We start from the raw sequence: 10,994 nt of genomic DNA, 5'->3' as shown, positions 1-10,994 counted from the left end.
TATAAATTATTTAACAAACTCTCATTATCTTCAAAGAATATATAATGATTAAATATCTTTTTAGGATTTTGTTCATTTATCCTCTACATTTTGAATTTAATTAGTTTTCGTTTAATAAATAAAATATAAAGCTTTTAAATTAAATCAGGACAAAATTTTCATTTTATATTTTTTCACAACTGTTTTATTTATGATATAAAGCCAAAATGTGACAAGCCAAAATTACAAACAAACTTAGAGACCAAAGCCAATATTACAAACAGACCAAATTAAGTAAGTCTAAATAAATAAACCAAACAGAAAAGCCCACAGGCCCAAATAATAAAACTCTTCCTTGAAGACTAAAGAGAAGCAGTGAATCACAAAACACGTGGCAAAGGAGAAACATGATAGATAGATGACACGTGAGAAGTCGAAGAAGCTGGAATCTCCGATCACCGGCAACGGAAAGTATCGTCGGAAAACTTCAAATCCGGCAAAATCGCCATGAACGAAAAAGTTTTCTTCCTCTCTGAAAGACGAAAGAGAGTGAAAACTTTTTCGTGAAAATTTTTTTTTTTCATTTTATATATATGAAAAAAAAATGTGTAATTTTCAAAATAAAACTCAAAAACAGGGTAGTTTTCACGAGTTCGTAATCTAAACACATACACATTTCATTCACATCCAATTCAATTGCAAATGTGATTTTCACGAGTTCGTAATCTGAAGTAACACATTTAATTCCGTCAGCATGCCATGGTTCCATGTATACAACAAAGGGTCCTTCACAATATATACATGAGAAAGATCATCATATACTAGACAAAAATGATATCGCCAAAGTAGCAAAGCTAAGATTTACCATTCCTCTTACCTCCTTCTTGAGCAACATCATCCAGTATTGGAACAACGCCATTTGTGAACCGAATGTTATGAACTGAAACACTAATACTGCCTTCAGATTTGCTTTTGGAGTGTGGCCTTGATGTTATCTATCTTTCATGCAGATAAGAAAGCTCCTAGTATAAGTAGTAATCAATATTCATCCAAACCCAACTTAATTTGAAAGAAAAAAAAAAAAACCAAATTATTTACACTTTAACTAAATCAAACATGAATAACCAAAGTAATAACAGTCAAATTAGATAAATAATGGTTTTTCTAGTAATCATTAATAGATAAGAGTTATTGTTGTCAACAATTTTAAAATTGAGAAGTAATGTCTTTGTATAAATTATCTTTTGTTTCAGACCTATATATACATTGCAATACAAGGAATATCTGAAAGCATTTTTTTTTTTTACTTGAAAATGACTACATAAATTATCTGCCAAACCGATAAAAATATTCATAATTTTTAAGCTGCCTGAAGTAATTTATCGTTACTCTCATTCTTCCTCGTTGATTTCGGAGTTGTCCTGATCACTTTCACCCTAAACGCCGCCTGATAAAACCAAACCGTATATATTAATTTTTTAAAAAATCAAAACCGGTTTGTGTAAAAACGATTCGGTTCAAACTAAACCGAGATCTGCCCGCCCCAGATGTCTCACCTTCTTATCTGAACCAAACTCGATGATATCAGACGTTCTAAACCGCGCGGGAGAATTTGGTGTGGCTCTGTATCTTCTTCCTTCGTTACTAGAGATGAAGTCACACATTCAAACATTTTAATCAGAATTTTCACAAGTCTAAAGAGTTAGACAAAACCACATATGGAGAGAGACTTACTCGGTCACATAGGTTCCGTGTTCGCTTCGAAGATCCATCAAGAAGAAAGCTCCATCTTTGTAAATCACACGCGCATGCATTTTCGAAACCTAAACCAAAGATTTGACAGTAGTAACAAAATCATCATGTTCTTTGACTAATCTGAAGCAGCATCTCAACTCACACTTCTAAGATACAGAGTTTGTTAATACCTGAGACGAAGGGATCACAATATGCTTTCCAGGTAAATCTTGATCTGGTTCGCTTCTGCAATCACAAAGAGTTTTCAACGTTTCAAACTCTGCACTCTAAGCGATCATGTATTATATTATAAACTTGAGCAAGAGATTTAAAATGTGTAAGTTATTTGATACCCGATGATGCAAGGTTGATCCTCATCTTTGGTTAGACATAACGTTTCCGAAATACAACACTCATCGCCGTGTGGAATCAGATACCATCTGCAAAGAATTTAAGACTCAGGAGACCAAAGCAGTGTAGAGAGCAACACTTTTCAAGAGAGATGTAATAGAGTAACTTTTTGAGGGATTTGTGAAGACATACTCTCCCTTTATAGTACGTTCAAGAGCATCATCATCTTCAAACCATTCTCGAAGCCTGTCATCGGCCTTCAAAAACCAACATGTACCACTTTCATATTAGTCATTTACTGAATTTCGATTTGAGTAAAATAGAAGAAGAAGTTAACTTACTTTGTCAGTGAGTCTGCAACTAGGTGACCTTCCTTCTAGTTTTTCACTGCAAAAGCGTGTACAGGAGTTGGCTTTTACGGTCTGTTACTCAAATCTAAACATTTACAGGTCTTAAATTAAGTATTACAGAGAAAGAAATAACCTGTTGCCTCCAAGGACCCAGTTAAGCATCATTGGCATAGCAATATCAATGAAGAATCTCCCACCAACTCTCCCGGGATGTGGTACTCTAAATTTGGTCAAGAACTGCAAAAAAAAAAAGAGAATTGGAATCGAGTTGAAATGAACAAACAAGAGTGATTTCTTTGTGTAGCTATCAGTGAGAACTATCAATGTACTACTCACAGAGAGAGGACCAAGCCCAACACCTAAGTATGCTTTGTAAGTGGAAGCCATAATTGCAGCCATCCTCGCCATCCCATGTATAAGTGCGACTCTGAGCCTTCTAGATTCCTCATATCTAAGCCAGCGGCAAGAGCATGTTTAGTATTCACCAGAATCCCAAACTAAACAAAAATTGTGTTCTACTTCTAGTATTACCTTTTCAAAGAGGAAACAACATCCACAGGTGTCTTAGTTTCAACACTCTGCTTCCATGCTTCGTCAAGCTCCAATGCTAGTTGAAAACTATCCTCAATGGCCATGCATCCACCTTGACCCATGTTTGGCTGCATCGCATGGATAGAATCACCAAGCAGCGTAACACGCCCTTTACCCCAAGTAAAACTAGGATTCCTATCATAGATATCTCTTCTCAGAATCGCATCCTCCTCCGTTGCATGCAACAAGTCGAGTACATTGTCGCACCAACCATCAAATATTTCAAACAATCTCTTCTTCATACCTGAATACATCAAATAGAAAATAAGCTTATGTAAAACTGATAAACTTAAAATGCAAAATCCATAGAAACAATGCAGATATTTACCATTTGGAGCATCTGCACCACCAGCTGGTTCCTCGTGAAATGCATACCATTGCATTTTCCCACCACCAACATCCGAAGAAACAAAGTACTGTTTGTTTCCCAAGAAGACCCGGTAGCTTTAAGAGAGAATGAAACAGTCCCAATATCAGAAAAAAAAAGATTCATAATCAGTGAAGAGATGCATGAACTTTAGTCCGGCTACAACATACCCAACAGATTCGATATCAGCCGGTATAAAATCAGCAATCCCAGTGTAACAAGTGTAGCCTGAATAACTAGCTTCACTTCGACCAAACAGATTATTTCTCACCTAAAACAAAAACACAAAAGTCATTAATCTTTCAGTTCTATACACAACAACAAAAGCTATTTGTTTATATACTCTAATTCAGTTTAAAACTTACTTTAGACCAAATGCCATCTGCACCCACAAGCAGATCACCTTCATAGCGTTCACCATTCTCCAGCACAACAGTGACCTAAACCAACAAACCAATACAGCTACATTTGAAAATATCCTTCAAGTCAATAGTCTCTTTTTAAGTAAGAAACCAATGATCAACCTTATCACCAGAATCTTCAAAATCAACAACATTACTCTCGTTTTGAATCACATCTTCACCAACAGCACGTGCTAAGATCTGCTGCAGAGTCATTCTACTAATAACTCGAGTCACAGGAAGTCCCCTTGACGCCGCAGGAGTGAAAGTATCAAACTTTACATACCTAGTAATGAAATCAAAAGAGTTACTTTCACAAGTCCTAAGCAAACTAAACATCAAGTTACTAAATCCAAGCAGAGTAGAGTTGGATGGAGACTCACCAAGTACCAGAGATACCATCGACGAGACCGTTAATGCGATCACCGGTGATACAACCAGCTTCCATAACTTGTTCAGCAACATCAGTATCAATAGCTTCCAAAGCAGCCAAAGCGTTGCTTTGTATTTGAATCGGACCTCTGTATTGTCCTTCACCTCTAATAGCACTCAAATCTTTCTCAAACACCAACACATCGAACCCTTTCTTCTTCGCAGCTAAAGCAAACACCAAACCTCCGATTCCACCTCCAGCAACTAAAACCCTCGATTTCTTCTTTGTCTTCTCTGTCCCTGACTCTCGCTTCTCCTCAACTAACGCTGTCGCCGCCTTTACTCCGACCAAACCTCGACGGCTCCTAAACCCTCCTCCTCCTCCTCCTGCTGATGATTTCCCGGTGAAGGATGATAAATCTAAGTAAAACTGTTTAGAAACGGGACTAAACACATGTGTCCTCGTGAAATCAAGCTTTGATGGAGATGGATTGATTGAATAGCAAAACGGAGTTGAACCCATCTCGCAAATTTTACAACGATTGAGTTCTTGATATCAAAATCAAGACTTTATCTGTAATCAAGACTCAAACAAGAGAAGAAGAAGAAGAAGTGGTTTGAGGAAGAAGAAGAAGAATGAAGGAGAAGACAGGTGTCACAAGGACAACAACACACTTCATCTCTCAATGCCTACAAATATCGGTTCCGATGTTGACATGTCTTTACTCTCCGCCATTAGTATTTCATTGTAATTATTTATATTTAGAATTGTTTGGTATTTTGTCCCCAAACAAAAAAAAAATGTTTGGTAAAATATAATTTGGTATTTGAATAATTGAATGTGACGTGATAAGAGCTTGCGGTGGATTCTTTTCAGGATTGTGAATGGATAAATATGATATCATTTTTTTCTTCAATTTTTATTTTCTTATCCCCATTTTAAGCCACTAATTTCATATTGAATTTTTTTCTTTTGACGTGTCTCAGTTTTTTATCTTAAATATAATTATACTTTCTTTTTGTTGTCTTCAAAATATAATTATACTATGTCGACAAAAAAATATAATTTTGTTAATATCACACAATTTTATTTGACAAAGTAAATACACATGCTTTTTTAAAAAAAATATATAAGCCAAAATCAATGGACCAAAACTAACGGTTCGGTTAAAATAAACCAGGCCCATTAAAATGGGCTTAATTGCTAACGGAATTAATATTATTTGTCATCTGGTTTGTAACATAAAAAGCCCAAGGTAGCTCAATATACAATTTATACACACCCTTGTTTATGTAATGGATACATCTCTATGAATTTGGAAAACAGAAGGAGGGGTTAATAGAGTGGCATTCACATAATCTTGAGGTGTATGGTTTGAAACCCCAGGGACTATAATCCCCAAAACCCTACCACCTTTCAACAACCATCCTTCCCTAAACTCTGGTCCCTTCTCAGTCACAATAGTAAAGCTTCTTATAAGCTCCAATATAGCACCGTGCATGATCTTTATAATCCACCGCAACGAGAAAAAGTTTTCGTCTGAGTCTTCTCTCAAAACCTATGTTAGTCACAGAAAATAAATTGAATAGTTCTTGTAGTATAATTTTTGCAAATAGTAATTAATGAAATAAAAGATATATATACATACCGTTGCTTGATAGTGTCGGTCGTAGTAGATGCAAGTGCCGAAGTGTTTGAACATCAAATCCTTATCATCGTAAGGCAATCTTGGAACAATGTCGTTATGATAAACAAATCTATAATATTTTACGTCGTATTCTTCTAATTTCTTCTCCATAAATTCACCAAACTTGGAATCTCCAACCCTAGGTTGTCCAAAAGTATAAACTCCTTGGATCCTCTCCAACAACTCGGTCTCGTCGTGAATCACAAGCACAGCCGTGAACAGGATCGCCAAGGCTCCTCCTAAGCTATGACCGGTCAGAACGAACTTTGTGTTTTCGTTTTGAGCCATCAGAGTTTTCAAAGAATCTCTGATTGAGTAGTAAGCTAAAGGGGATAATCGATTAGGGTTTGAGATAGGTTCCTTTGGCCAACTGCAATTGTTTTGTAGCCCTAGAGCTTTCATGAAACCACCATGGATCCTCCCAATGTTTGGGAGCTCATACCATGTAATGTCGAAATCTGAACACCAATCTTCGGAATTAAACGGTTCTGTGCCTCTAAATGCAACCACCACCGTCGTTTCTTGACCGTTGGATGGTGTTGCTGTTTTATCTGTAGACATTATAAGGGCTTGTGTTGTTTCCTTTTCTTGATACTCTGTATTAATTAAAAAAATAATCATTATAAACTTGATTAAATTGAATAAGATTTATGTAAGTGTAACACAATGCATATATACCGTTCCAATAGTCAACGAGACCTAAATAAGTCATATTCCAATGATTCTCGACGACATATTTGATACGGGCTGAGTTCTCATAGGCAATTTTTGAAGCCATAATGGACAATGCAGCATAGTATCTGTCTCCATCTTCGCGATTCATCGTCTTGTCTAAACTTATTCTCGTGTCTAAATGTCCAATAAATGACTGATAATTCTCCGATGTCGGTTTTGGCAACACCACTTGTCCTGCATATATCCACAAAATCAGTATATGATTATATGATTTATAAGAGAGGAATAACTAAGGAAAATCGTCAAGACCTCGGAGGAAGAAACCGGAGAAAGAGTTAGCGGAGAGGAAGTTTAAAGAGAATTCAAAGGCGGAGCCAAGGAGTGCTAACACCTCGGAGAAGAATCGGAGAAGCTTGAGAAGGACGAGAGAGACGAAGATAAGCCATCGACGTCGGAAACTTGGTTCTTTGGTTTCTGAGCTATCTACTAACCTTGGCTTTTCAATATTGCAGGAGAATAACAGACGAAAAAGTTCCCATGGTCGTAGCTCTTCCGGTCGGAGGATCAGATATCCTCTCGCAAACTCTTCTTCGTCATCGCCGTTGTTGTTGTTGATCATATTGTAATAATGTAAATGCAATTAATTATGTAAGTACAATTTTATAAATATATGCGAGAGGATTAGAATGGACCGTATCGTAGATTTGGAATACTTGGAGTTATGGGAAAACGAGATTTGGATTTTGTGTTTTTGTAAAAAGGTGATCTATAGATTTGGTTTTGGAATATATGAACGTTACACGTGGGGTTAATGATCGTAGTTAATGAAAAAAAGGAAACTTTCCCAATTATCTTAAAAAAAAAAAAATCATTAACGGTAACCATGTGTAATACAAACAGTGCGTAGAAAAGGCGAGCCGGCGAATCTAGTATGCGGTGTGCCTACATATGGGCTGTGAATATAATAAAGATATGTGGCCCATTTATCAGTGTCTTCAACACTTGTCAAATGCACTTGTGTATCTTCCTCATTATTTCCACAAAGGAAAACAAAAGAATCAAGGCTCTCTTTACAAAAATGTGGTGACGAAATGCTAACAAAATACTTTTAAAGTTTTATAAATTTTTTGTAACCTTTATAAATCTTTATTGCAATTAGATCATGAAATAGAACAACAACGTTACAACATTGATGAAAATATATAAATAGAACAAGCAATGATAGAATTATGTAAATTTATGTAAATATGATGTAAGATCTGTTGAATCACTGATATTTGTCTCTGTTTACCAATAACCAAAACAAAATGTACATATACATATATATATATATATATATATATATAATATCCCGATATGATCATGCATGATCAGATGATCAGCGTATTAGTTGTGTTGTACGTGATCCTTTTCAAATCTGAATACGAAAGGAGAAAATATTCTAATATCTATATCATCAAAATGAAAACATTATCTTACATCATATTTTTGTTTTCCATATGTCGTGTGTGTGAGGTGCACCGGGAAATTATAAATGAGTACATTTAACATAGCACAAGAGACGTAGGTGCGAGTAGTCAAAGTATGCACCAAAAAATACCAAAAATCAACAAAAAACCAAAAATAATAGAAAGAGCCAAAGAGGAATAAGATAAATAGTATAGAAAACAAAGATAAATAAAATTGGGATCTGCATTCCCAACACCTACCCATTTTAAAAGCTTACTATTTTATATCCAATAAAATCAAAATCTTTATCAACCCACCTATTTGGTTGTCCCCATTCTTTCTCGAATTTTACTATTTTTATTTTCTTTTTCAATTTTTTTCAAATTACTAAAATTGGTACATCTACGTTTTCGTTTCAGGACGTTTCAAACCTTCTAAGATCTAGATTTTGACTTTTGTTTTCATCTCAAGACATTAAAAACAAACATATGGTTATTTAATTGGTTTGATTTTGTAATCGGATCCTACTAGTATTCGATAACTTTATGATACCATATCCATTTGGCAATCTCAAATGCTAGTTGTTCCCATTTGATTTGCATTCGTTATGCATTTGGTACAAATTTATATAATAGATTAATAATAACAAAGAATAGTGCATGAACTTTATCCTGTCACAGAGAACATGAGAATTTATCCCAAAAAAAAGAGAGATAGAGAAGAGAAAGGAGGAAAAGGCATTGAAGAAAAGATAATACAAAGGGGAAAAAATCTCATTTCTTCAATATTTCAAACAAAAAAATAAAAATAACAAATAAAAAAGGGAGGAAGATGATAGAAATGTGTCAGAACAATACAGAGCACTTGCCCAAGAAGATATTATTAGAAAATGTCTATATAAATCTAATCTTAAGGATATTGTAATGATCAGAGACTCTCTGTGGTGATGTTGGGACCTTTGTGGGATATCTCACGTGGGACGATTTTTTTTTTTCAATAACCAAACAACAATGTAATTTCTATGGAGTGAATATTTTATTTCTTTACTAGATTGTGTGAAAATAATTGGATTGTTTTATATATTTTGATAATTGGTTTGATTTAATTAATTATTAATATAAAGTGGGTTGTTAGTGGAACAACGAGTATAGATGATGCTTGGGACACGAACACGATTGTACCGCTACCTTGCATTCGGAGGCAGCCTATCTCAACTTTGGTACATTACACACTATTAAAAAATTTAGAACTAATTAACAAATAAACTATACTATTTGTTTCTGGTATTTAAATGTGGTTATCTAATATACTAAGTAAGTGTTAGTATCGTCGATGTATAAAACCGCTTGAACTAAAACTATGTGTCATTGCACTGACGCCTGCATTGATGCTTTACATTCGGGTTTGTATTGATCTTACCAGTTACCACAATTATTTAGTTACGACGTTTCAGTTACCGAACTTGTAAACATTCATTCATATCGAATATCGATCAATATCATAATTATCAACATACAATGGATTGAGAGACAGCTTGGCCACTACCATGCAGAGGCTAACCAATCATATTCATATCTTTAGACATGTATATGTATATATGTTTGTGGTCCTTCTGAAGCTTTTTGTTTAAAATGTTTTTTTACTCCTCCTTTGTTCCCACTGTGCTGTCACATAGATTCTTCACAGATCTTTCTCGAGAGAGAAGGGAACAAGAAACCGAAGGTCATAATAAAGTCTTAAGACTATGTAACAAAGTTGTGAAAAAAATCCAATATGTAATAATCGAGATGGACCCGTGTTTTATCTCATCGTTCTTGAATTTCCATAAATATATCTCTTGAATATTCGACTTACGTAACAATCGATTATAATTACAGAGTGTTTCTAATTTGAAATGTTACAAGTTTTAATCGATAACACATGATACCAATACAGTACCAATATGAGAATAGCTATATATATTGACACCCATATTATTACTAATAAATGTGACGATATGTGAAGACAAGACAATGTGTGTTACACAAAAGATGAGAGTATTTATTGTAGTGAGTCGGGCAAAAGTGAAAGGAAAAAAAGTGGACTAAAACCTGTTTCTTGATTGAGAGAGTAAGGACAGTGAAACGTCGCCGTATCGTAGAATTTTGCATGTTTTTGTGTCAACATAGGAGGGTAAAACCAAGATCGAAGCACTTGCATTGTCTGCCTGTTTTTATCTAATTATGGGGAAGAACCAACCAAAAAATAAAAAGAAAATCAGAGTTGTATATAAGTAAACTAAAAAACAAAAACCAGTCTTAAATGTGATTTTGTACAAATAAAGTGAGACAGATCTTGAAAGAACAGTGAGAGCTTATGGTGTCTTTTTGGATTTTGTGTATTTTTAAGGTAAGAATCATTTATTGTCATTTGTTTAGATTAACTAGATATGATCAATGGATGGTGCTTCTTGTTACATTTTTAATTTGGTTTCCATCATTATTTATGAGTTACAGAGTGCCAATTAAATATTCAAACGTTTACCTGATCACGAATCAGATTCACTTTAAACGATAGAGCGTACTAACTATAGTATGATACTTCCGTGCCTTCAGCATTAATAATTATGAACTCATGAGATACCACCTTCTGTCAAGGAGATTGCTCGGGGGATAAAACTTATATAAATGAATATGATAACTTCTTTTTTTTTTGGGTCTAAAGCCATTTGCAAATTGCTAAAGAAGAAAAAAAATATCCTCCTCTTTGTTGGGAATGATATAGGGTTGTCAGATGCAACAGATAAATGATTCTTTATTTTTCGATTTCATCATAAATTCTTTGGTTAAAAAAATGAAGAAAAAAAAAGTTGACAATTTTCATATAAACTGATAAGCACCTTCGCGAGAAGGTAAGTCAGTGGACAGTGGCGGTAAGCAACAAAAGTTTTAAAAAAAAAACCAAAATAAAATAAATAAAAAATTCTGAAACTAAAGAAAGTGAGAAAAGGATATATAAGAAAAAAGAAGGAATTAAGTCGTTCTCAGATCGGCTTTGA

General features: G+C 34.6%; 2 protein-coding genes across 2 annotated transcripts; both read right to left on the bottom strand.

Moving 5' to 3' along the window:
- Window positions 1-1,191: 1,191 nt before the first annotated feature.
- Window positions 1,192-5,048, bottom strand: LOC104745103 (zeaxanthin epoxidase, chloroplastic-like). Its single transcript, XM_087475848.1, has 15 exons — window positions 4,157-5,048; window positions 3,897-4,059; window positions 3,738-3,812; window positions 3,543-3,643; window positions 3,334-3,449; window positions 2,946-3,249; window positions 2,751-2,865; window positions 2,548-2,651; window positions 2,406-2,451; window positions 2,257-2,321; window positions 2,067-2,153; window positions 1,905-1,959; window positions 1,714-1,802; window positions 1,536-1,623; window positions 1,192-1,426 (listed from the first exon to the last, which is right to left on the bottom strand). The coding sequence occupies exons 1-15, from the start codon at window positions 4,666-4,668 to the stop codon at window positions 1,340-1,342; spliced, it is 2,007 nt and encodes a 668-aa protein (XP_087331974.1). The 5' UTR covers window positions 4,669-5,048; the 3' UTR covers window positions 1,192-1,339.
- A 259-nt stretch (window positions 5,049-5,307) lies between these two features.
- LOC104757548 (triacylglycerol lipase OBL1-like) lies at window positions 5,308-7,140 on the bottom strand. The gene is made up of 4 exons (XM_010480301.3): window positions 6,818-7,140; window positions 6,512-6,742; window positions 5,795-6,429; window positions 5,308-5,704 (listed from the first exon to the last, which is right to left on the bottom strand). Exons 1-4 carry the CDS (start codon window positions 7,125-7,127, stop codon window positions 5,435-5,437), a joined length of 1,446 nt encoding a protein of 481 aa, XP_010478603.1. The 5' UTR covers window positions 7,128-7,140; the 3' UTR covers window positions 5,308-5,434.
- Window positions 7,141-10,994: the final 3,854 nt, after the last annotated feature.

The sequence above is a fragment of the Camelina sativa genome, chromosome 2 (assembly GCF_030686135.1).
Source record: "Camelina sativa cultivar CO46 ecotype springtype chromosome 2, ASM3068613v1".
Lineage (NCBI taxonomy): Eukaryota > Viridiplantae > Streptophyta > Magnoliopsida > Brassicales > Brassicaceae > Camelina > Camelina sativa.
The sequence above is the reverse complement of the archived record's forward strand: the minus strand, read 5'-3'. Positions and strand labels throughout refer to the sequence as shown.